Below are 26,951 nucleotides of genomic sequence, written 5' to 3' on the forward strand. Positions count from 1 at the left end.
ATGAGGGAAGCAGACATAAACCTAAGCCATCTCCACTGAATAAAGACACATCCAGTGAAATCACAATTAGCCAAGATAAAGAGTCCTCAGCTGACCTTTCTTTGCCTTTAATAAATTTTAGGGGGGGAAGGGTGCGGGGAGGAAGGAGCAGGCTCTACAAAAATACACACCTAAAAGATTTAAAAAACACGTGCATACCTATCTTTTCTAGAGTATGGATAGGATCATAAGCTTCTACTTATTCTCCAGAACCTTCTATATCAATGGAACATCACAACTCTTTAGCAATTGAGTTAAAAAGTTTCTTTCAGAGTCATACAAGCTTGAGTTCAAATCCTGGTTTTGCTGCTGACAGCCTGTTTGACCTTGGAAAACTCAGTGAACTTCTCTCTCTCTTTTAGGCTCTTTATTAAAATGTGGGTAAAAATATCTAGTTTACAAGCTTACTGTAGGATTCGATATGATAATATATGTAAAGCACTAGGCTTAGTGCTCGGAACACGGTAAATGCTTCATATTTGGCAGGCATTAATACTGCTCAAACGGAAGTTCGGAAGATAGATCATGAGGCCTCCCTAACACAGAAGCATTCACTAGCTGGGCAGGAAATAAAACGAAGATATTTTATGCATATTTTTGGAAAGGATTAAAACTAAAAGGATTGGGGGCGCCTGGGTGGCTCAGTCGGTTGGGTGTCATGATCTCATGTCGTGAGTTCGAGCCCCACGTGGGGTTCGGTGCTGACAGCTCAGAGACTGGAGCCTGCTTCAGATCCTGTGTCTCCCTCGCTCTCTGCCCCTCCCCCACTCACGCTTTGTCTCTGTCTCTCAAAAATGAATAAACGTTAAAGAAAGTAAAAAAAAAAAAAAACCCAAAAACTAAAAGGGTTAACAAAATTTAATCTGTACACTCTACTCCACTACCCACCATTTCTGCTAACGGTAGGTCTGAATCACCAAAGAGGGAAGAAGGCTCTGTGCTGCAGGAAGAAGGTAAGTTCAGATCATTACCACGGGGAGGCTGGGCTGGTGAACCATGTCAGAAGACTTGTAAAAAAAATCTTTACTTGCAAAGCCGTGTTAGATGGTTTGTAAAAGCTTCCATCATTCAGTGCAAAGTGGCAAAAGTAGAAAATACTACTTCTGTGTCTCTTTTTCTGAGAGTACACCTCTTTAACGCCTCTGATTACAATTTTGCGGTTCAGTGCTTATGAGAAGACTTTGAATAGATGAGCGTATTTGATTCCATCTTGGCAACTTAAGGAAAAGATCGCTAAAATGTCTAGAGCAGTTTGGAAGGCGGACTTCATACCTAGTTCCCTGTTCTTCAGATGCAGGAGAGCCACTCTCAATTTCAACTTTCCATAGCAGTTAGTCTCTCAATAACAGCAGGTGCAGGTAAACAGAAACATCTGCCACGTAATCTAGGAAGGACTGATACAGAAGTAAGAATTGTCTGATACCCTCATCATGACAAATCATTGCTCTGGAACAATTGCTGCTCTGGGAAACTAAATACTGCTATCTGTCTCTGTGCCCCTTACATCTTTAATCCCCTCTAATTTTGCCCCTACTAATGTAATAGAACGTCTCATATGATCTACACATCTTGACCTCTGACAATACCCCACAAATGCTGAAATTAAAGTAAACTGGCAAGTAAATCCATTGAAACCAGCAGCCCAACAAATAGCTAAAGATAGTTAAAGGCAGTGCATGATTTTAGAAAGGCAAGATTTAATTTATGTACCTCTTCCTTCAACCCTGTGATTGGAGAGAAAGGTTGAGTGTGACCCAAGGGAAAGTTCATGGCTAGAGAACCTCAGGTGAAATCCCCACTATAAAATAGGAGTATTAGTGGATTGGTATTAGTGGATTCAGATCTCAGATTGCAATGCCTGTTCCATTGTTGTACTGTGCCTAACCAGAAAAAAAGAAAAACACCAAACACATACTTTTATGGAAAATGGGCATTTAGCCCCAGCAGGCCAGCAATGCCTTGTCCTTTGCAATAAGTGATTTAGTCAATATTTAGTTGAACATCTACTGTGTGCCAAGCATTGTGACAAGTGTTAGCCCTATAGTAGTGAAAGCTCTTTTTTTTTAATGTTTAGTTATTTATTTTGAGAGAGAGAGAAAGCATGTGAGTAGGGGAGAGGCAGAGAGAGAGAGGGAGAGAGAGAAACCCAAGCAGGCTCCACACTGTCAGCACAAAGCCGGATGTGGAGCTCCAACTCATGAACTGTGAGATATAACCTGAGCTGAAATCAAAAGTCAGCCACTTAACTGACTGAGCCACCTACGTGCCCCCTGTAGTCCTTGCTCTTAACGAGGTAGTCTGATAGTCAATAAAAGACTAAGTATCCAAGGTAATTTCAGATTGTATTTAGTTCTAGGATGGTAATTAACAAGGCACTGTTACAAAAAACAAAGCAAGGAAAAGTCTATTACAGGCAGAATAATGAGGGAAAGCGTGTCTTAAAAAAACTTACATTTAAATTGACACTTGAAAGGGCGCCTGGGTGGCTCAGTCAGTTGAGCATCTGACTCTTGATTTTGGCTCAGGTCATGATCCCAGGATGGTGGGATGGAGTCCTGCAGAAGGCTTTGTGCTTAAGGTTCCCCCCCCCCTCTCTCTCTCCCTCTCTCTCTCTCTCTCTCTCTCTCTCTCTCTCCCTCTCTCCCTCTCCCTCTCTCCCTCTCCCTCCCTCCCTCCCTCCCTCCGCCCTTCTCCCCATCCCATGCTTTCTCTCTAAAATAAAATGAACATAAAAATAAATTTAAAAAAATAAACTGACACTTGAAGGAGTCCCTCATGTAAAGAAACCTGGGATGAGGGAAGAACACTGTAGCAGAAACTCTATGATGACACCCAGGGAGTCACATAGTCTCTTCCCTTGAGTGTGGGGAGAACCTGTGACTTTCTTCTAATAGCACATAACAAGAGGGAAGAGATTTTGCAGATGTAATTAAAGTTGTTAATCAATTGACTTTAACAGAAAAGAGTGAATATCCTCAGTGGGTCTGACTTAATTAGATAATCCTTTATTTTTATAGGATATTTTATTTAATTAACTTGTTTATTTAAAGTAATCTTGGGGCACCTGGGTGGCTCAGTTGGTTGAGCATCCAACATTGGTTCAGGTCATGATGTTGCAGTTCATGAATTTGAGCCCCACATCGTGCTTGCTGCTGTCAGTGTAGACCCCACTTCGGATCCTGTCTCCCTCTCTATCTGCCCCTCACCCATGTTGTCTCTTTCCCTCTCAAAAATAAATAAGCAATAGAAAAAAAAAAAGCTCTCCTCTCTGTAAATACATACATACATACACCCAATGTGGGACTGGAACTCACGATTCTGAGATCAAGAGTCACATGTTCCAACAACTGAACCAGCCAGGCTTCCCCCCAGATGATCCTTTTAAAAGAGCGTCTTGGGGCGCCTAAGTGGCTCAGTCAATTAAGAATCCATTTTGGCTCAGGTCATAATCTCACAATTCATGGGTCTGAGCCCTGTGCCAGGCTCTGTGCTGACAGCTCAGAGCCTGAAGCCTGCTTCAGATTCTGTGTCTCCCTCTCTCTCTGTATCTCCCCCACTTGTGCCCATTCTCTCTCAAAAAAAATAAACATTAAAAAAAAAAAAAGAGGGTCTAGAAATATTAGACCTGAAGCACCAGAGACTCTGTCTCTGTGCTGCTGGCTTTGTGGAGTCTTAGAGTTGCAAGGATATGAGTTATGCCAACAACATGAGGGAGCTTGGAAGCAGATCCTTATCTGTTGAGCCTACAGATGAGAACACAGCCTAGTCAGAGCCATAATTCAAACCTCCAAGTCCCTAGCAAACAACCCAGCTATGTTGTGCCTAGACTTCTGACTCACAGAAACTGTGAGATAATAAATGGATATTTTCTTCAGCCACGATATCTGGGGTAATTTGTTACATAGCAATATAATGGAAGCAAATACAATAAGTAGGATAACACCTATAAAGTCCTTGGGAGGTGTGTTTAATTTTTTTTAGTGTTTATTTATTTTTGAGAGAGAGAGAGACAGAGACAGAGCGCAAGTGGGGGAGGGGCAGAGAGAGAGGGGACACAGAATCCAGAGCAGGTTTCAGGCTCTGAGCTGTCAGCACAGAGCTCAATGCGGGGCTCGAACCCATGAACTGTGAGATCATGACCTGAGCCAAAGGTGAACGCTTAACTAACTGAGTCACCCAGGTGCCTCCTGAGGTGTACTTGGTAAGCAGGGAGGAAGATAGTCAGGAGCCATTGTATGACAAAGTAGGAAAGTTTAGGATTTACGGCCAGCATCTAACTTGCTGTGTCTAATGCATGGTAAGTGCTTCAAACATCTGTCAAATGAACGAATGAATGAATGATGAAAGTATGTTGCTAAGTAACAGTGTTAAATACTAGACTGCCATTGCCACCCCCCTCAGATTTCAAAACATTTCTTCCGTAGATATATATTAAAAGGCCATTATGTACAAAGAATCGTACTGGTGTTAGAAAGCCAAGAAACAGATTAAGAAATAGAGCCTGGCCCAAGAAGCAAATACTTAGCTAACAGATCTACTAGAAACTTCTGGATTAGGTAAAAGCTATGTACTTATATATAGATTAAAGGTTCCATAAGGAGGTATGGATAAAACCCAGTAATCCTGGTCACAACTGAAAGCTTAATAATTTGAGGTTTCTCTTCAGAGTCTAATAAACTATCTGAAAAGCTGCCAAGTGCTAATCAAGTCTAAGGGAAATAGCTCGGTAATAAGATGACCACATCATCAAAGGCCATATTGAAGATGGTTTGGAGAGAAGGAAATGAAATGTTAAGAAAATCAGTACTTCAGCAATGATGGGGAATTTACATATTGAAAATGGGGAATTCAGTATTGAAAACGCAAAGGTGTTTATGGATCAGAACACCATATTCGTGTGTTTCCAGTCAACGCTTCCAGATTACATGAGAAAGTCCAGAAATTCAGAGAAGATAAATGAAGAGAACACTGTCGTCTTCTGTTAGCTGCATACCCGTTATCCCTGCTGGCCATTAGGCACAAATGATGGCTGAGCGAAGGCTAAAGTCACATGCTGATATTTCCAGGAGCCTCAGATGTATTAGTAACAGCACAACCGGAAATACCTTTCTCCAAAAGCCGAATTGAAACAGGAGGAAACAACTGACTTCCTTAATCATACTCCCCCATGAGTAAAAATTAGCTGGGTTCTTCAAGAAGAGCTCATTTGCATTTGAAAATATATGAACATACAGACCTCCCTCCTCCCAAAAAGCACCTCAGGACTGTTTTTTCAAGGGAAAACACCCACATGCTTTAGAATGAAGCAATTAAGGATAACTCATACGGTTAAGCAGAGGGGTAGGTAGGAAGCAGCAGACATCTGGTCCAACTGGACATCAAACCAACTCCAGATTTGGAGGCCACTAAAGAGAAAGGGGGAGAACTGGTGCTTTGCCTTTTTAAAACTTTTTAAATACCACACCACCACCACCACCACCACCACCGTCCTCTTTGCATTTTATGAAGGCAGAAAGCAGGTCTGTCTTAGTCTCATTTGTCAACGATGCAACCCAATCTCAAAAGATGTTACCCTACTGTTAAAGTTAGGCTTCGAATTCAACTCAAATGTTCAAATAGCTGCATAATTGTCTGCTTCCTCTCAAGAGTCTAGGGTAATAAAAACAACACAGATTTCATAACACAAGTTTCCAATTATTTTACATTGATTATTAGATTGACTATGAGCAAACTCTTCCATGAGATAGAACGGTGTATTCTCAAATACACAAAACAGACTTTAAAAATTCATGCCACAAATATGGAAGCATTTGTTAACCCTCTCTGGGTTTCTTTTTAATGTTTTTCTAGACATGGTTCATGTCACAACAGACAACTGATACGTAACTGATATAATCACTCTTTGACAAACGTCCTTTCTCATTTGAGATGGAAGCTTCACTTACTGGCAGAAAGTCATAAAGAGAGATCACGGGAACCTTCAGAAAGTGGTACCAGAAATCAGATCACAGCTTCTACTAGAATGTGATATTCATAAGAAGAAAACACTGCACGTTTCTGATTTTGGAAGCACCGGGGAATTGCTTTGCCTCATAAGGAGAAGGAGGTCCAGACAATACAAAACAAAACAAGAAACAATTTAAGCAGAGCACAGTGAGAAAGTAAGCTGTATCATTATTACTTGTGCATCTTTGCTCCTGTGAGTTGAAAGACTTTTGAAGAGCTGAGTGGACTCTGTGAGAAAGTAAGTGAGTGAATCTATAATTTCTGAAATCTGATTGCAGGGCGTGGGAACACTTCATGTGAAAGCTGTTCTGGTCAGTCTGAGGCTATTTCTAGGGATGGCGTCAGAAAGTTCCATCCACCCAGCCTCAGCATATTAGGGCCCTGGTCGCCCCAGCCAGGCCTCCCACTCACTGGTAGTCACTCACTGGTGGTGTGACATGACATAAGAGGACCAACTGATGAAGAGCTTCTATTTTAAGGGTTATGTTTCGCTTTAAGGCATATTGTTTAACAAAAAGAATAACTAGAACATAAAAGCTGGGATGTCGAATATATCACTTCTAAAGATAAGGACAGGTTAAAAACGTAAGTTAAGAATCAGTTTAATTAGAAATATTAAATAATCAGGGATGCCTGGGTGGCTCAGTTGGGTGAGTGTCCGACTTCAGCTCAGGTTATGATCTCACGGTTCATGAATTCGAGCCCCGCGTCGGGCTCTGTGCTGACAGCTCAGAGCCTGGAGCCTGCTTCGGATTCTGTGTCTCCCTCCCTCTCTGCTCCTCCCCTGCTCATTCTCTGTCTCTCTCTCTCTCTCTCTCTCTCTCCCCTTCAAACATAAATTAAAAAACATTAAAAAATTAAAAAAATATTAAATAATCATACGGGTAGTGCTTGGAAATGGTAAAAATCATAAAGGTAGTAGAGTAATGGCTGCAATCTAGAAAACAATGCAGAAGATAATTTTCTCCCTATCCTATGGTTTTCCTAGCTTCCTGGTTGAGATATTTGCCATTTGCTTCTATTGACAAAACACCTATATGTTTAGGGAAGAAAATTTGGAAACACAGAGGAGCACATATGAAAACCTTAAAAATCAACCATAATGCTATCTCTAAAGATCAGCATGGTTAAGATATTGTTTTTTGCCCATCAATTACTTTTTCCATAAAAAAAGAGAGTATGCCTTCATACTGTTTCCTTGCCTGACTTTCCAGTTAGCAATATCTAGTGTACCTTTTCCCACATAGTAAGATTTCTCCTTCAACAGCTCTTTTATTGGCTAACGAGTATTCTCTCATATGGTTAAATCAATATCTAATTAGTTAATCTACTGTTGGGAATTAGTTTCCAGTTTTTCACTGTTATATGGAACTCTGCAGTGAACATCCTTGGGCTTCATTCGTTTGTACACATCTCTGAGTATTTACACATAACATATTGCTAGAGGTAGAGCCTTGACGTTAAAAGGTTTGCCCATTGCCCTGGGCAACTCAGTTGGTTGAGTCCGTCCAACTTTGGCTCAGGTCACGATTTCACGGTTCATGAGTTCGAGCCCAGCATCAGGCTCTTTGCTGCCAGCACAGAGCTCACTTCAGATCCTCTGTCCCCACTCTCTGCCCCTCCCTTGCTTGTACTCTCTCAAAAATGAACATTTAAAGAAAAAGATTTGCCCATTATAAAGCTGCTGTACTGTAAATTAACAGATTACAGAAAAATTTGCAATAATCAATTATTCCAACAGTAAGTTCTGAGAATACCCATTCCTATATCATCTGCAGTGTATTACCACTACCAATGTTAACTTTAAAAAATGCTTTTAGGAGTGCCTGGGTGGCTCAGTCGGTTAAGCGTCCGACTTCAGCTCAGGTCACGATCTCACAGTCCGTGAGTTCAAGCCCCGCGTCGGGCTCTGGGCTGATGGCTCAGAGCCTGGAGCCTGCTTCCGATTCTGTGTCTCCCTCTCTCTCTGCCCCTCCCCCGTTCATGCTCTGTCTCTCTCTGTCTCAAAAATAAATAAACATTAAAAAATTAAAAAAAAATGCTTTTATTGTTTACCAATAACTTATATAACTCAGATTACTGAAGATATGGAATTTAAAAATCATCATGTGTTTAGAATTAATTCATACTTTTTCTTTCGTGAATCACCTGTATATGCTCTTCGTCCTAATTTCTACTAATGTGAACCATGAAGCAATAATCAACTGTATTGTCTGAATAGGAGTGTAGAACATAATATCACAAGCCTGAGGGGCGCCTGGGTGGCTCTGTCAGTTAAGTGTCTGACTTCGACTCAGGTCATGATCTCATGGTTCATGAGTTAGAGCCCTGCGTTGGGCTCTGTGCTGACAGCTCAAAGCCTGGAGCCTGCCTCAGATTCTGTGTCTCCCTCTCTCTTCCTTCCCCCGCTTGAGCTCTGTCTCTCTCTCTCTCAAAAATAAATAAATGTTAAAAAAAATATATATTACATGCCTTAAATATTCTGTCCTAAGAAGCACTTTCCTTTACATTTCCTATAATTCTCTTTTAGCTGGGGGTGGGGGGAGGGGGGCAATTATTAGTCTTGGGTGAGAAGACATTATTCTTTTATAATGTAAAAGAATTTTAATCTAAAATAGGACTGGAGGACATAAAATGGAAAATCTCACTCACGTACTTTTAGGAAAATAAAACTTAAGGCCTGGGAGAATGATTTCTTGTAAATGCCTGATTTACAGAAAACTGATAATATTGGAACTTTCTTAAATGATCAGGGATTGGTCAGGGTTTACCTCATTTCAATCTTGGGAAGTTTTGCTTATGGTTTCCAGACGCATAAAAATGAAATTATGGGTTGGTCTCACAAAATAAGCTGAATTGAGCTCTGTATGACTGGATTGGTTTTGTCTGCTCAAGAACTTTCCAGAGCTGGTCTCCAGTTGTTTTTTAATTTTAATAGACTAACTAGACTCCCTGTTCTTTACATTCCCTGTTCATAAATACAGCCCATCTCAAACCCTCAGTGGACTCATCAACAGCTTGGTACAGTTCGCACATCTTGAATTGCAATTCCTCTACTGTTCCTGAATAAACTTTTGACAATTTTGAGCTTGCCTCAGTGTACCTCTTCATTTAGGTCAAGATTTCTTGACATCAGAAGTGGCATCAGAAGGAGATGACCCCTGAAGGATGACAACCTTCAGAGTCAAGCAAGCCACAATGAGCCTCCTGAGCTCACTGCTTCCATGAGTCACTGTCTACTTTCAGTTTGGTGAATTCTTTTGGATTCTGAGGTCCCTCCCCTTGGTGGAGCTTTCTGATTCAAGCTCTGTGTAAAGGCATTTTAAGTATTTAAAGTACCTATTTGAAGTACGCTAAAATTTTGGTAAAATTCCATTTAAAGTTTTGAGAGAAAGAAAAATGGAGTCATACTGGTGGGCATGGGTAGAACAATAAATGCTACAACAACACTCACCACCTCCTTATGAGAGACCAGTCCCCAGAGCAAGAGCCCCGCCCGAGAGGGTAAGTTGGTCACAGAGGGCCATAGTGACATTAGCTTGTCTCTCAACTGCAAGATAATTTCTATACAACAAGGGACACCTGGTCACCAGTTAGAAAATTAGAGGAAAGGGTGTCTGCCAGGAAAAACAAAAATGCATCTCATGAAAGGCACACGGTAAACCAAAACACTACATCCAACCCTGAAACATACCCATCAGGCTGTTGAGTGATTTTTCTTTGGCTCTCAGGAAAACCACTAAGTTTTGGGATCCCAATCATCTAAATGTTCTAAGGGTGGCCTTCCCTCAGGGCCTGCAGCTGGTTTTATGTTAAAAAACTATGGTCTCTCCTCGTGTCCTTTTTTGACTGAATGGACCACCTCACTAAGGATAATGTAGAACTTCAATGGCTATTACGGGGAACCTTCAGTCTCCCCAGACTCGTTTTTCTCTGGACTAAATTAGAAGTCCATGGCAAGAGAACAAACAATCTGAACGGGATAGCTATTTTAATTGGTACCTAGAGGCTCTAAAAGTATTTGGGGTTCTAAAATTACCTGTCTACAAAATACTACTTTTAAGTTAACTGAAGTAAACAAGCAGTAAGAGCAAATAAAGAAGCATCTGAAGTCTCTCCCTCGCGGCAGCAGTGAGGTCTCTCCTAACGCCACTGCTCCAGCTCTGCTATACCCACCTTTGCCCTCTTATAACCCCTTCTTTTATCCCAACTCCCCTTCTTCTCTAGTGCTGAAACCTTGCCAACTGAGCCTGTTAAAACTCCCCCTTTCAGAATCAGAACTTCTGAGGATCCTGCTACATTATTAATTTCTTATGTCCCATGCACTAAAGCTGAACTTAGAGCTACAGTAACAGATTTTCTCAGTGTGAGTGAGGATCCTCATAGATTGGCTGAAGAATTCAATACTGTCGTTCAAAATGATCCGCCTGATGTCTCCAATCTTTATCAATTAGTCTATATGTTTGTTGGAGAAGGTCAAGCCCAGCACTGGATGAAAGCTGCTAACTGAGAAAGCCGCAAACCACCTTTAGAATTCCAAATAAGTCAACCACCAGCTCTTTTACATGACCAAGCTTGTGTCATAGTTAAAAGGCTGCATCTGGCCATTCTGAGGGCTTTCCCTAAATTGGGAGACTGCAACAAATTCAGGCATGTACCCAAAAGTCTGATGAATCCATTCATGATTACTATAGCATACTCCAAATTTTTGTAAAAGCAAATTCTGGACACCCTATAGACATTCAAGCTACCACAGTAGGCTTTAATTCAATGTTTATAAGTGATTTAAACAGAGACCTATCTCTGTTCGTCAAGACAACCCATACCAACCTTGATCTTGTCAATCTAGCTAATCAGCTAGCCCACATCCTAGAAGATGATTCCCAAAGAAGGGTAACTAAAATTTTAAATCCCCACCTTCATCAGATGAAATCTCCCAAGCAAATTCTGACTGGACTATGTCATTATCATAAAAAAAACAAAAAAAAACAAAAAAAAAACACACAAAAAAAAAAACAGCAATCAGAGAAAGGACTGCTACAAATTAAAAAAGATTCAGATGATGAATCTTTCCAAGAGCCAAGGGTCAGACTCATCCCCAGGATGAGGCTCTAAGGAAACCCAGGGACTGTTTGTCATTCTGGAAACTACTCTCCAGAATGAGGATGAAACTCTTATAATATTAACCGACACAAGAACTACTCTATCACAGTGCCCAACCCCATTGCAATTAAACAATCCCCCCTTGGAGTAATACATTCATTCAAGTAAGGGGGGGCCTCAAATAAACCACAGTGTGTTCCTACTTACAAACATATACACTTCTGCTTGGGACATTTGCAAGATAAACTTCCATTTCTCCTCAGTGAATCAGCTCACATCCAGTTATTAGGGCAAGGGTTTCCTAGAAAAGTATTGCATTACCATTTCCTTTTCTGGAAAGGGAGAAGATAACTCTTGAGTTAGACTCCTCTGAATTTAAATCCACTGAATTTAATCTTCAAGAAAATCCAAACCCTATTACTTTCACAAGTACTTTACCAACAAGGGAAGATCAAACTTCAGACTCATCACCATTATTAGGTTTAGTACCCTGCTCTACAGGCAAAATCCTCTAAGGACACATGCAGAATTCATGGTGCCCCAAATTAAGATCCAAATTGATGCCACAAAACCTCTCCCCAGAATCAGTCAACACCCTATGAACAAAGAAGTTTATAGGGCAATAGATGTACCATGGAAGATTATAAAGCACAGGTATTTCTTATCCCCTTGCAATCCTAATACCCCTCTCTTACCTGTAAGAAAACCTAGTGGTCAAGGATGGAAATTTGTCCAAGATTTCTGAGCAATAAATAACATCGTTATTCCTCACCATCTTGTCATTCCTAATCCCCAGAGTTACTGGCATCTATCCCTACTGAAAGCAAAATTTTCATCGTAATCGGCCTATGCAGTGCATTCTTTAGCATTCCAGTTGATAAGGCTAACAAATATCTTTTTGTCTTTACCAAAAAGGACAGTATACCTGGATAGTAATGCCTCAAGATTTTATTGAGAGTCCTTACTTCCCACAAATTTTTGAAGCTGACCTATTTGATACAAAGTTTTGTAGATGCCTTACCTTACTACAATAGATAGATGAATTAGTTCTCTGCTCACCCTGCTAAGCCTCCTCACAAAAAGACAGTATGCACCTGTTAAAACTCTTAGCAATTAAGGGACACAAAGTCTCAAAGGAAAAGTTGCCATTTGTTCAAACTCGAGTCTGATAGTTAGGGTATTTAGTCTCAAAAGAACGGTTACATCTAGATCCTAATAAATTTCATGGCATCTTGAGGTTCCCCAAACGTAAAGCCAAATGTCAATGACAGGTTTTCTTGTGACAGTTGGTTATTTTTGGAACTGGATTCTAAACTTGTCTATAATGGCCCAGTACCTATGTCTTATTAAAAACCACTAAACCTGACCCCATTATCTGGGGAAACCAAGTTGACATGGCCTTTAAAACTCTGAAGAAAAACTTAGTAAATCTACTCGCCCTTGGTCATCCAGACTATTAGCTACATTTTTTCCTTTTTGTATATAAAAAAGAAGGAAATGCATTCATAATACTTAGCCCAGAACATGGGAGCTAATAACCAACGTTTGAGTTACTGCAGATCCCGTGGCCTGAGGTTACTTACCCCTGATGACTTTGGACTGGCTTTCTAGTTAAGGCCACTGAAGAAACAGTCATGGGGTTTGTCCTTTACCATCTTTGTACCTCATGCTGTCGAAGCTCTCTTAAGCTCACACTGCACCCAACACCTTTCAGCAAGCCATCTTCTTAGGAAATTCTCTTGCTAACTACCCCTCATATCACTCTTATTCATTGTAATAATTTCAACAGTGCTACCCTTCTACCTTCTTCCATAAATGAAACCCCGCCCATGCTGTTTAACTTTGATGGACTACCTATGAACTTCTTGTGATAACTTGTAAGAAACCCCCTCAACCAATGTTGACTTCTCATGATTTATTGATGGCTCTTACCTGAAAAATGAAAATGGTCAACATTGTTCTGGATATGCAATATCAAATCCTTTTGAAGCCACTGAGGCCGCTCACTTCCTTTTGGCCACATTAGCCCAAGAAACTAAATGATATGCTCTTACTCAAGTATATATTCTTGCTAAAGGTAGAGCCACAAACATCTATACTGATAGTCAATATGCCTTTGGAGTAGCCCATGATTTTGGAATGCGATGGAAATGAGGTTTCCTTACTTTCAGGGGAGACAAAATTTAAAATGGTCCTTATGCCCAAAATTTATTATATGCTAGGCTTTTGCCAGCAGCTCTAGATATTATTAACGTCTTTAGGCATTCTAAGCCTGACTCCCAGGAAGCCAAAGGAAACCACCTCATTGATGTCTCCACAAAAAAAACAAAAACAAAAATAAAAACAAAACATAACAAAAAACCCAACCAACCAACCAAACAAGCAACTAAAAAATGCTGCTTTTTGGGATTCATGGAGCAAACCTGTTATGGTCCAGAAAACAACTCACCCTCAGGCTGGCTAAAGAAAATTGAGCAGCAAAATACAACAATTGGACCCCGAATAGGAAAAACAAAATTGGAGATCTAAAGGCTGTTGGTATCATGAAGAAAAGGAAGTCTGGTTCAGACCCAACAACAAACTGTTACTGCCAGAAATTTTAAAATTTCCATTTTTAACTACCGTACATGAATTAAATCATTGGCCAACTGTGAAAATAACATTCATGAATCAATACTGTTGGGGAAACATTGGCAACACCACAAAAAGTACCTCTTGTGACTGCTCCACCTGTCCTAAGTTTAACCCAGGGAAGCCTATCCAGATTGCCCCTTAACATTTTAATTTACCCAATGAACCATCTGAGGTTTGGCAAAGATTTCACACAATTGCCCCCATCTCATGGCTGTAATTACATCCTAGTAACGGTTTACATGTTTTCACAATGGACTGAAGCTTTCCCATGTAGACAGGTAACGGCCTCTTCTGTACCTGAAGTCCCATTAGAAAAGACTATTCCCACTTGGGGAACATCCCTTGTACTTCACAGAGATTAGGGAACCCCCTGTACTGGTCAAATCCTTCAACAAGCCATTCTGCTTTGCCAGTTCGGTAGCACTTTCACCGTGCTTACTATCCCCAGTCTTCGGGATTGGTTGAATGTACAAATGGATTTATTAAGACTTAGCTTAATTGACATCTTCCAAGTACTCTGGCCAAAAGCGTTACCATTGGTTCTTCTAAATCTTAGACCAATTACCATTGGGATACATAACCTTTTTTGCCTTTTGAAATAATTACAGGGCAGTTGATACATTTAGGCCTTGCTTATTTTGCCCCCAATAAATAAATAAAGGGCGATATACTTCAATTTTGCAAAGGCCCAATGAAGTCTATAAAAAAGTAATCATGCTCTGATAGAACAAACCTTTCCACAGTGCTCCCAGGAGATGAAAACATCAAGCATCACACATAACAGCCTAGAGAGTTCATCTATTGGAAAATACATCTCCAAAAAGACTTTCTTCAACCTTGCTGGAAAGGTTCCTCACAGCCTGGCTGCACAGGCTGCTAATCCTGTGCAGCCAAATTCAAGGAATAGACTCCTGGATACAAGTGTCACATCTAAGCAAAGCCCCCAAACTTGAATGGACCCATGCCCCAAATAGTGACCTAAAACTGAAGATTTATAGTCACTAAAGTATCTGATATCTAAAGTAGATAGCTTACCCAAGATATCTGCACCAGGCCTCTCTCTTCTCACTCTATATTTAGTTGAACCATGTCATTCAGACTTTCAGTTATCCTTTCCCTAGTTTTTCTAACATTATTTCCTTTAGCTTTATTTATTTTTTTTAATTTTTTTTTCAACGTTTTTTATTTATTTTTGGGACAGAGAGAGACAGAGCATGAACGGGGGAGGGGCAGAGAGAGAGGGAGACACAGAATCGGAAACAGGCTCCAGGCTCCGAGCCATCAGCCCAGAGCCTGACCCGGGGCTCGAACTCAGACCGCGAGATCGTGACCTGGCTGAAGTCGGACGCTTAACCGACTGCGCCACCCAGGCGCCCCAATTTCCTTTAGCTTTAAACATCCTTTTACCCCACTTCAAAAGACTCTTTGATTCTGCTAACCTAATTGATTGTTGGATTTGAGCCAGAGCAAATATACTCACGATGAACCTGAATTGTTGGCCTGACCACCATCTTTAGAAGGATGGCAAAACCTAGTTGCTAAGAATATCGGATTTTCCTTTGATACCTGTGAAACCACACATGTCCTCCCTTTCAGAAAACTGGCACCAAATATTAAGGCTTTCCTTCAAGTACTCCCTAATCATAATGGAATACGCCTCACTCAGGTTTGGACGCTTACCCAAAATCATTATGTTTTGAAAACTTAATGATGGGAATGGCAAAACTCTTAGATAGCTCCCACTAAATATTTGTAACTATACTATTTTATATAATCCAGGTGAACATGAATTCACTCCCATAGGAATCTAGAAGACTGTATCACCTTAATGTATCTTTATAGCGGGGCAATGAAAACTAATAATACTAGAAAATGAGAAACTGATGTGCTCCCACTCATTGGGACTTAACTGGGAATTAACAAAAAACAAATGTGGGGAATGGAGGAAATTTAATTCAACTTATTTTTCTCCTAGAAATCTTCTGCATCTCTACCAAAATCTTACCTATACTAGAACAGCTCTCTCGTTACTTCAGATCTACAAAAATATAAGGTGCTCACGTAGTCATTCCCACAATGCTAGTGAATCAGATTATAGTGTGCTCTGAATAAGTGATTATATTTCTGATCATGAGATCCCCTCTTTTATTCCAGCTAAAAATATCTGGGCAAAGAGACCCAACTGTGCCTTAGAAGACACTGGGTATTTCTTTTGATGCGGAAGAAACATGTACCCTACACTTCCATTTATTTATTTATTTATTTATTTATTTATTTATTTATTTATTTGATGTTATTAATAGGTCTAATTTAATGCTAAACTTTAAACTTTCCCTGGAAGCAAAGTTCTCTGAATGCTTCATTCCCCCCCCTCCAAACTGTTGTATAGAAAAACAAGATCTCAAGGAAGAACACAATACTGATCTGAACATTCAGTGTATATAGCTTTAGAACATGAAAACATTTATGGTTTTTAAAATATGTTATCTCTTGCCTGGTAAAATTTTCTTAGACTACATTACCCAACAGCAACCTGTGACTAAAATTTGTCTTTCTCTCAGAGTGGCTTATTTCACTTATTTCACTCTCCAGATCCATCCATGTTTTTGCAAATGGCAAGATTTCATTCTTTTTTAAGTCTGAAATATCCCACTGCCTACACTTCCCTTTAACTGGAAGAGACGTTTGGGGATAATTGGCCTCACTTCTGACCCTGAAATTAGAAAAACTCTTCCTTTTACTGCTTATATACCTAATCTGTGGTCTTCTATCAATTTAAAAAGACATGTCAGAACTTTGAAGGTTATGATTTTGGATAGCTGGTTACATACAACTCTAGAGTAGATAGAAAGGGTTTGGTGCAGGCTTCCATCAGAACCTTTTTAGCTTAGGTTGGAGTAGCAGACCTTGAAAAAGTAATTCACAATCTTTCTATAGTTATCTCTACCACTCTCAATGTTTTTATCTGAGCTTTTGAACATCAACAAACCCAAACAGATAGCCTAGCAGAAATAGCCCTACAAAAACTACAGAGCCCTTACCCTCTTCACTGTTCAGCAGAGAGGAACCCGTGCCCTACTTGGAGAAGAACTTTGTTTTTAGGCCAGTAAGTCAGGGAAAATAAACACAAGAACTAAAAATAATGAAGGACAATATCAAGTTGCTAGCAGTAGTTGACCAGGCTCCTGGAACTTGGGACATTTTTGATCAGCTAAATATAGCAGGTGGGGAAGCTGGTCGAGAAGTGCATTTCAGTCAATAGCTATCACTGGGCTTTTGGTCCCTAGATTAAGTTTTTAATTAAACGTCTACTCTTTGGTATCAGTCAAAAAATGCCTTATTCCCAAATGTATGTACAAAATAAAATTCTTTTCCTTTCAAAGACCTTTGCTAGAATTCAACTGACCGTGGGAACTAAACTGTCCTCCATCAGAGGGATATAGCTGAGATTTTTCATTCTCAATGTTCTTGTTGTTCAAGAGAGGCAAGTGAAATTCTATATCATCGCCCTCCTCCATGGGACAAGACCCCTGAGGATGGTCCTCCTCAGCTTAATGGGAGAAGACACCTGTGCACTACTTTCCTAAGCTCCATGGGACGTAGAATACAAGCTATCTAGGAGCCAATTACACTTAAAAAAAAATCTGAATGACATAATTGACCAGAGGTGTTTCCTGAAAAAGATCTTGATAAAAAGGGGGAAGGGGGAAGGAATTTCAGTCTAAAATGGAACCAGAGGACATAAAATGGAAAAATCTCATGCGTGTGTCCTTAGGAAAATAACACTTAAGGACTGAGAGACTGATTTAAATACAGCCTACTCCAAACCTTCAACAGACTCGCCTGCAGCTTCCTATAGTTTGTGTGCCCTGAGTTGCAATTCCTGTGCTATTCCTGAATACACTCATCTTTTTAACAATTTTGAGCTTGCCTCAGTTACCTCTTTGTTTAGGTCAACAGTAGTACTATATTTCTTGTCTAACTCATGGAAAACATGTTGAAATTATGAGCCTAAATCATTCATTTTTAGGGGAAAACATAGTCCTGCCACTTAACCAAAAACAGGGAGATGAGACCTGGCATGGTGACGCATTCATTCCAATAATGCTGCTGTTTGAACAAGGACAGAAAATAAATACAATAAGCTGTTGTAATAAGAAGAAAAATTAATCCCCGGAATCATTTTGTGACTAGCAGGTTTAGGAACCCTTAACCAGCTCTGTCATTCTGAGGGTTACTCATAACTCAAGCAGGTCATTTGACAACCCATATTCTTGTGGGAGAAAAGGTGGTCCTGGCGATAGGTAGGAATACCAATTGCTTACCCCATTCTAAAAGTGCCATGTAGGGATGTAGCAATTATTTGATACAAAAAGAAAATTTTAATTTAATTTCATATTGAGATTTATTTGGTCATTTCAAAATATTTCTCGACCCAGCAAAGGAAATATCAACCTTTGGGTTGGCAATCAGCATTCTGAATTGAAGTCGACTGAGTAGAAAATAGGAACATAACGTATATATTGTATTATGAAATGATAAACAGATTCCTACTTACTAAAATATCCGGTAAGTTCTGGGTGAGCCATAATGGTTGATAACAAGACCCTATCTACCAGTTAAAATAAACTGCAATCATCCATTTATTAACTCAGTAGGCAATTACTGAGCACCTCTATGTGCCGAGAATTGTTTCATGCCAGGGTTTCATGGAAATACTAGTGAATAAGGCAAAGATGAATCACCACCTTCCTAAGTGTGAGACAGGGAATAAACAGGTAAAAATAGATGAACAAGGAATAGAAAATAGTGGTAAAAGCCAGGATAAAAATGGAACAAAGGATGAGATAGAGAGTGAATGTGAGATGTAGGCAAAAAACCCACTTTTGATGGGATGGTCTTAGAAGAGCTCTTGGAGAACTTGACATTTAAGCTGGGGCAGTCATGGAAAGGTCTCGGCAAAAAGCATTCTAAGCTGAAGGAGAAGCAAATGCAAAGACCCAGAATCAATTTGGTGTGCTGGGGAGACAGAATGAAAGCCAGTGAGCGAGCGTGTGGGAAAAACGGGGTGAGCAAGAGTGGTTCATGCATTGCCTCAAGCCTTAGTGAGGAGCTGGGATGTCACTTTAAAGGTATTGGGGTGCTACTGGAATTCTTAAACAGAAAAGCAATGTTATCCATATCATATCATATCATATCATATCATATCATATCATATCATATACAATATATGTTGTTGTTTTTTTAAGAAGGCTCCAGGGGCGCCTGGGTGGCTCAGTCGGTTAAGCGGCCGACTTCGGCTCAGGTCACGATCTCGCGGTCCATGAGTTCCAGCCCCGCGTCGGGCTCAGAGCCTGGAGCCTGCTCAGAGCTCAGAGCCTGGAGCCTGCTTCAGATTCTGTGTCTCCCTCTCTCTCTGGCCCTCCCCTGTTCATGCTCTGTCTCTCTCTGTCTCCAAAATAAATAAACGTCAAAAAAAAAAAGAAAAAAAAGGCTCCACACCTACCACAGAACCCCATGCGAGATTTGCACTCATGACCTTGAGATCAAGACCTGAGCTGAGACCAAGAATCTGACACTTTAGTGACTAAATCACCCACGTGCCCTAGGTCCAATTTATATTTTAAAAAACTTGCTCTAGCTGGTGTGTGGTGGGCATATTATTGTGAGGTAAGAGGGGAGGCAGGGTCACCAGTTGGGTTGACACTGTGGTCATCCTATAAGAGATGCTGGTTCCTTGAACTAGAAAGTAGCCATGAGGAAGGAAAGAAGTAAGCCTCAAAATCCTGTAGTTCTTTTTTTTTTTTAATTTTTTTTAACATTTATTTATTTTTGAGAGACAGAGCATGAGAGGGGGAGGGGCAGAGAGAGAGGGAGACACACAATCCAAACCAGGCTCCAGGCTCTGAGCAGTCAGCACAGAGCCTGACACGGGGCTCGAACCCACGAACCGTGAAATCATGACCTCAGCCGAGGTCTGATGCTCAACCAACTGAACCACCCAGGCACCCTAAGATCTTGTAGTTCTTATGTTAAGTTTGTATGGCACTATTCTGATACTGTCTGTTGATTTTTTGCCTCTTCTGGTAGACTATCATATATTTTAACTGCTACCATTTATAAAGTGTCCCATGTTGCTCTGGGCTTCATACACATTGAACCCTTAGAACAAATTCATCCCAAGCTCATGGGTGAGGAGGTTCACTAACTCCCCAAGGCCACAAAACTGGTGAAGGTCATAGTAAGATTTACCTCGGTCTGTCTGATTCTGAGCAAGGCACAACTCAGCCAATACACTATAGTGTCTTAATTTAACCTATGCTAGGGGCAGAGTTAGCCCAGGGAAATTAGGGCACAACTGGGTGTCTTCAATGGTTCTTAGAAGGAGAAGGGCAGTAAAACTACCAGGAAGGGAAGCCCTAGTTTCAAGTGCCGATTCCTGGGCCCTGTCCTGAGAATGCAGAATTAGACTCTCTAGGTTTGGGGCTTGGGGATGTGAATTTGAAAAATGCTCCCAAGGGACACTTACTAAAATCTGTGGATGCTGCGAAGTATTTGTTGACTGGATAACCCCTGATCCAGAGAAAATAGAGACCCACTTTGGATGGGTCCAAGCAGAGTCTCAGCTAGCCCCCTCAAATCCACTTGGAATTCATAGTGTGACTAATATATTGTTAATGATGTGATACACTCCGGCCTTCTGGAAGCTTTCTATTTTAAATAATTACTCTTGATGATGAGGTACTAAGTTCAGTTGTCTCCCAAGCTGAGGAATCATAAGCCACTCACCTGGTAAGCATCATATACTTCAACAGCAAAACAATCTTTTTTAAAAAATTATTTTGAGCTTTCAGCTTTTTCAGGAAACACAAAGGAGTCAGTCCTTACTCCTAAAACCAACCTACCTATGAAACAGGCTGTACACAGTACGTAGGGGCCACAAGACTTTTAGGAGCTTGCAAAAATGTTTTCATTTTTTTTTTTTTTAAACCAGAAGATGAACATGAACATATTCTGGCCTAGATTATATTCAATTTTTACCAATGCAGTTGTAAAATATAACTTCTAATTAATTTTTTTTTTTTTTAAATCAAGAAACGTCCCCTGAAGACAACAGTGCCTAGGGCATGCAGAAGTCATAATGTGACCCTACTCACTCACAGCGCTGGGCCCAGGTAACAAACACCTTACCTGGCATGCATTGTATAGGAGCTGATGTTCAAACTTCTTGATCCCAAGAATGTTCTGGAACATCTCGTAGAGTTGCTCCTTGCTCAAAATCAGCTCAGAGGCTGCGCTGGCTGTCATCCGGGCCTGCTGCTTCCTGGGGTCCTCTTCCCCACGGTAGATGGCATCAAACTTGGCCATCCAGGAGCTCAGCACGGTCTCCTTGCTGAGGCCATCTATCTCGGGCAGGCTGCGCACCCTTTTCTCAATGTGCTTCTTGAAGACCTCCCTGGAGTCATTGGCGGAGCAGCCCCCGCTCTGGACCATGCGGGCCACACGGTCGCTCTTCAGGAACACCTAAGCAGGAACAGGGACAAGAAAGATATCAGGGACTCAGTCTCCTGGGGCTGACTGCCATCCTGGGTACCACAGAAGGGACCAGCGTGGGCTGTATCCTGCCCCACTACCTCCTAGTTGGGTGAACTCAGAGAAGTCACTTCTGTGTTTTGTTTTTGTGGCCAAATCTAGAAAACACAAATAACAAGAGTACTTACCAGGTTGTTAAAGGGATTAAATGGGACGGTAATATCACAAGAGGCGGGATACGGTACACAGACTCCACACTCAAACAGCCTGGGTCCTTTCTCTGCCACCTAATGGCTGTGTTCCTCTCGTCAAGTTAACCTCTTTGTACCTCAGGTTTTTTTCATCTATAAAATGGGATAATAGTAGTCTACCTCATAGGTATTTTTTTGGTTTCATTTATTTATTTTGAGAGAGAGAGAGAGAGAAAGAACACAAGCAGGGGAGGGGCAGAGACAGAGGGAGAGAAATAGAATCCCAAGCAGACTCTGCACTGTTCAAGGTTAAGCCCAATGCGGGGCTTGAACTCATGAACCATGAGATCCTGACCTGAGCCGCAACAGAGAGTCAGGCACTTAACTGAGTCACCCAGGTGTCCCTGCATCATAGGTATTTTTAAGTGAGGGTTAAATGGATTAATATACGATAACCACTTTAAAAAGTGGACCAGAGTAATGCCAGATGGCTTGTTATTATGGTTATTTTTTTTTTTTTTTTTACTTTTTAAATTGAACTACAGTCAACACATGATGTTACATTAGTTTCAGGCACATAACATACTGATTTGACAAGTTTCTACGTTATGCTACGCTTACCACCACGTAGTTACCATCTGTCAGCATAAACCCTGCTACCACACCACTGACTATACTCCCTATGTTCCGCTTTTTCTCTTCGGACCTACTCACCTCCTAACCGGAAGCTTGTATCTCCCACTCCCCTTCGCCCATTTTGCCCATGCGGCCCCCTCCCTCCCCTCTGGCAGCCATCCATTTGCTCTTGGTCTGTATGGGTCCGTTTCTGCCTTTTTGTTTTGGACTTCGCATATCAGTGAAATCAGACAGTATTTGTCATGTTCTTTTTTTTTTTTTTTTAACATTTTTGACACAGAGAGAGACAGAGCACGAACAGGGGAGGGTCACAGAGAGGGAGACACAGAATCTGAAACAGGCTCCAGGTTCTGAGCGTCAGCACAGAGCCCGACATGGGGCTCGAACTGATGGACCGCGAGATCATGACCTGAGCCGAAGTCGGACGCTTAACCGACTGAGCCACCCAGGCGCCCCAGTATTTGTCATGTTCTTTTGCACTGACTTCACGTAGCAGTAATACCCTCCGTGGTGCAGCCAACGGCAAGGCCTCATTCTTTTTAGGGCGGAGTAATGTTCTCCTGTGTCCGTGCGTGTATCCACACAAGTACCACGTTTGCTATCCATTCATTTATGGACGGACACTAGGTTGCTTCCGTACCTTAGCTGCTGTACCTAACGCTGCGCTGAACACAGGGGTGCATAGATCTTTTCCCATTAGGATTTTGTTTTCTTCCAGTAAATACCCAGGAGTGGAATTGCTGGATCGTGTGGCAATTCTGTTTTTCATTTTTTGAGGAACCCCCACCCTGTTTTCCAGAGCGGCCGCACCAATGTACATTCCCGCCAACAGTGCATGAGCTTTCCTCTTTCTCCACATCCTCACCAACTCTCGCAAGCCAGGGTGTCTCCGAGCGCTCAAGCCGGGGGTCCGAGCGGGGCTAGCAGAGCCAGCCGAGGTGAGGTTCTGGGTGGAGAGCCCGGAGGCACTTCATGCAGGGAATGACCTGGAGTCGGGCCGGAAACAAGGAGGGCGTTTCCCGGGGCATTCTGCACGGGGGAGGGGGAGGGGGGGGGCGGGCCCTAACGGGGGAGGGGAGCTGGGGCTGAAGCGAGGTCGAGGTCGCAGATGACTGTGTGCAGGGGGTGCCCTAGCTCAAACTGCGCAAAGCCAAAGGGGTGTCGACTCGATGTGTTCTGCTGTGCTCTGGACCTGGGTCACCTTGTCGCAGCGGCTAGAGCTACAGTCAGCTCTGACCAGAGGTGTCCTGGTGCGCCCAGGGCTGGGGCTGGCTTGCAGGGAAGGGTGGGGCTGGGGTGGGCTAGGGCCCCCCCCCCCCCAGAGCTTGCTGAGGTGGCAGGCAGGGTCTGGTGTCCAGACCCTACTCCTGTCACATGGAGGGAGTATAAACTGTGCTGTCCACCAGCCTCTCTGACCCCGAGAGGATTCCAGCAGCTCCCCTGCCAGCTGGCTGCTGCGTTCTAGGGCTCGTCCCTTTGTATTATTCTACTTGCCCTTTTTTTTTGTTTTTTTCCTCGTTGCTCTTTTAAATTGCGGCTTTTTTCTGCGCCACAGGGATCTGCTCCGGGTCTCTCAGGACTATCCCTTCCTACAGCCATTGGGAGCTTTGGGGGTGTGGGTCCCCTTCATTACCCTGTCCCCGTCTCTTACTGTTCTCTGGGTGCTCTCTTCGGCTTTTGTTGTGCACAAGCTATTCAGTCAGCCTTCAGTTCTTCTTCAGGAGGAAATGCTCCACAGATAGGTGCAGATGTGGGTTGTCTCCATGGAGGAGGGGAGTTCAGGGTCTTCCCACGTCACCATCGTGGATGGGAACCCCACCATGGTTGTGGTTATTACATACAAAGTACCCGGCACGATGTCTGACCCTTACCAGGTAACCATGATTTACAGCCCATTTTATCCTCTCAAGGAGACTCATCCCACCCAAAATTGAACAAGTATCGGGTGAACGTGTATTTAATGTCTCCCTTCTTGAAATCTAAACTCCATTAGGACTGGGCTCATCTTGTTCCCCACAATGTCACCTATCTCTGGTATAGAGCCTGGCCCTTTAAAAGGGAATGAATGAAGAAGGTAGGCATTATATTCTGCCTACCTTGTAGACTGGAAAACCAAGACTCTAGAGAGGGGTAGGTAACTCTGGTAACTCAAACTGGCTGATTATAAAGGTATGTTTTTTTTTGTTGTAGTTGTGGGGTTTTTGTTTGTTTGTGTTGTTTGTTACTTCACCCTGGTTCCTTCCTTCCCTAAGGGTCTCACCTGCCTGGTGGAGAACCTCTCCTGCCTGCGGAAGGATGCTTGGTTGTTTGGCTGGCGCTGGCTGGGTCCTGGAACCAAGCCACCCATTAAGAACAGTTGACTTCTGTTCCAGTACCCACCATGTGGAGATGTGCACAAGCCACGTGGTTCTGGGATGTAAAACAAGACGGTGAAGCTGTTGCTTCATAGTCACAAAGAGGGAACATCGGCCACTTTTGAGCTGTGTCCCGATCACACTTCAGCAGGTGCACAAATACCCTTCAAGAGGCGGAACACACGTTCACTCCCCCTGTCGGATTTCAGGAAATGCACCTGTTAGCCAGGAGACGGCACTGCTTGGGGGACATCCCATTGCCTCTTGCTTCATGACAAAGCCTTCCTTGGGGAGGAGAGATGTTAGAACGGTGGTCTCCACCTACTGCCAACATAATGAACTAATTCAGAAAGAAGGAGGGCTGAGGGTTTGCTTCACAGCCAAGGGCCGTGGCTGGCTCCTCCATGCCTGGGAACTGGTGCTCAGTGGAGATCTTAGAGCTCATTTAAAAATCAACCATAGTGGGACGCCTGGGTGGCTCAGTCGGTTAAGCGTCTGACTTCAGCTCAGGTCATGATCTCGTGGTCCGTGGGTTCGAGCCCTGCGTCGGGCTCTGTGCTGACAGCTCAGAGCCTGGAGCCTGCTTCACATTCTGTGTCTCCCCCCTCTCGGCCCCTCCCCTGCTCATGCTGTCTCTCTCTGTCTCAGAAATAAATAAAAAAACATTAAAAAAAAATCAACTGTAGAGAACAAGCTTCAACTAAATCCTCAAGCCTTATGAGCCTTAATGAACTAAAGAATTTACCTGAGAATCTACAATGTTTAATGTCATCTAACACCTTGTGTCTCAGTTACAGGTCTGCGTCTCAAAGTACGTCAAAGGTTTGAGGCAAACAGAGGAAGTTTCTGGGGTATAGGATTGAGGCAGGAGCTGTAAACCATGGTCCGGGCCAGTTGTACTACTAACTTGCTGTGTGGCCTTGGGGAAGTCACCTCCCCTCTCTGGTTCTCCAGTGTCTTATCTGTACATGGAGAGCATTGCATTTTAAAATTTTGAGGTTGCCCTTCCAGCTGTCACGTTTATACTCTTCTTCATGATCACGTTCATCATTTCTTTGGGCACTCACTGGGGAGGAGACACTGTGCCAGGTGCCAGCAAGACAGTGGTGAGCAAAACAGATGTGGATCCAGCCCTCATGCCTCTGCGACATCACCCTAATAATGCCATAGAAATATTATAACCTGGGACAAGTGTTTTCAAGGGGGATGCACACGGGTGGTCTATTGCCAGGAATATTCCAGCAGGGAGTCAGGAAATCCTTCCTGGAGCAAAACTCCTTTGGGATGATATGGGAATGATGGGTAGGTAAAAAGAGCGTGAAAGAGTATTTCAGAGAGGAGGAACAAAATGTGTAAAGACCCTGAGTGTCTGAGGAAGTAGGGAGAGCCACTGTGGCTGGGTCTGCCTTGGAGCAAGTTCCGGGTGGGTGGCAGTGAGGAGACGGGAGAGACCAGTGGCGGGAAGGAGCCAGATGGTGGGAGGCAAGGGAGGCCACATGAAGGATACGGTCTTTATCTGAAGGGCAGTGAGCAGCCATTGCAGGTTTTAAGCAGGGACATGGACTGATCAAATCCACATTCTCTGGCTTTAATGCGGAAAACCAATCCGAAGGGGGCAAGAGAACAGGCAGTAGGCCAGGTGGGGTGTACCTGCAGGAGCACCCGTGGGTGATGACAGTGGTGGGGATGCGAAGAGTTGAATTATTCATTGTCAGCTCTAACAAAAATCAGAGGTAACTTAAAACATTCAACCAGCAGCCATACCCTCCTCCCATCTGTCCAGACCAGTGTCCCGCAAACCTGGGGCAGGCCCCCGTTTATAAGCTCTTAGCACCATATTCCTTTCCTCCAAAACCCTTCCAGAACTGCCATTTGTCTGTGACTGTTTGGTTAATATCTGGGCTCCAGCTAGACTAGAAGTCCCAGGAAGGCAGGAGTTGTAGCTGTTTTTTTTCCCATTCCTTCTTCTGAGTGCTTAAGGCAGCACCTGGCACATAGTCGACGCTGTGTTTAATGAGTGAATAAGTAACAGCAACAAAGGAGATGCCTCAAAGCAGAGAGCCTATTGAGATTATATGTGGACGGGAGCAGGGAAGTACAGGGAAATAAGGAAGCACAATATACTGGTCTCTTAAAACAAGGGCCTGAGGCTAGATTTTCCCTGGGACATGATAACGGGAGGTAAGAAATGATGATACTGGGGCTCCTGGGGGGCTCAGTCAGTTAAGCCTCTGACTTCAGCTCAGGTCGTGATCTCACGGTCTATGAGTTGGAGCCCTGCGTCGGGCTCTGTGCTGGCAGCTCAGAGCCTGAAGCCTGCTTCTCATACTATGTCTCCCCTCTCTCTCTGCCCCTCCCCTGCTTGTGCTCTGTCTCTCTCTCTCTCCCTCTCAAAAATAAATGAATGTTAAAAAATTTTTTAAAAATTAAAGAAATGATGTTGGCACATTGTTCC

General features: G+C 42.6%; 1 protein-coding gene across 15 annotated transcripts in view; it reads right to left on the reverse strand.

The window, feature by feature from the left end:
- Nucleotides 1-26,951, reverse strand: part of CADPS (calcium dependent secretion activator) — a 481,138-nt gene that overhangs the window by 334,763 nt on the left and 119,424 nt on the right. For all 15 annotated transcript variants that reach the window (XM_042929883.1, XM_042929885.1, XM_042929886.1 and 12 more), the window contains one exon: nucleotides 20,974-21,306. In XM_042929883.1, coding sequence (XP_042785817.1) covers nucleotides 20,974-21,306 — 333 coding nt within the window. The remainder of the gene's footprint in view (nucleotides 1-20,973; nucleotides 21,307-26,951) is intronic.

The sequence above is a fragment of the Panthera leo genome, chromosome A2 (assembly GCF_018350215.1).
Source record: "Panthera leo isolate Ple1 chromosome A2, P.leo_Ple1_pat1.1, whole genome shotgun sequence".
NCBI lineage: Eukaryota > Metazoa > Chordata > Mammalia > Carnivora > Felidae > Panthera > Panthera leo.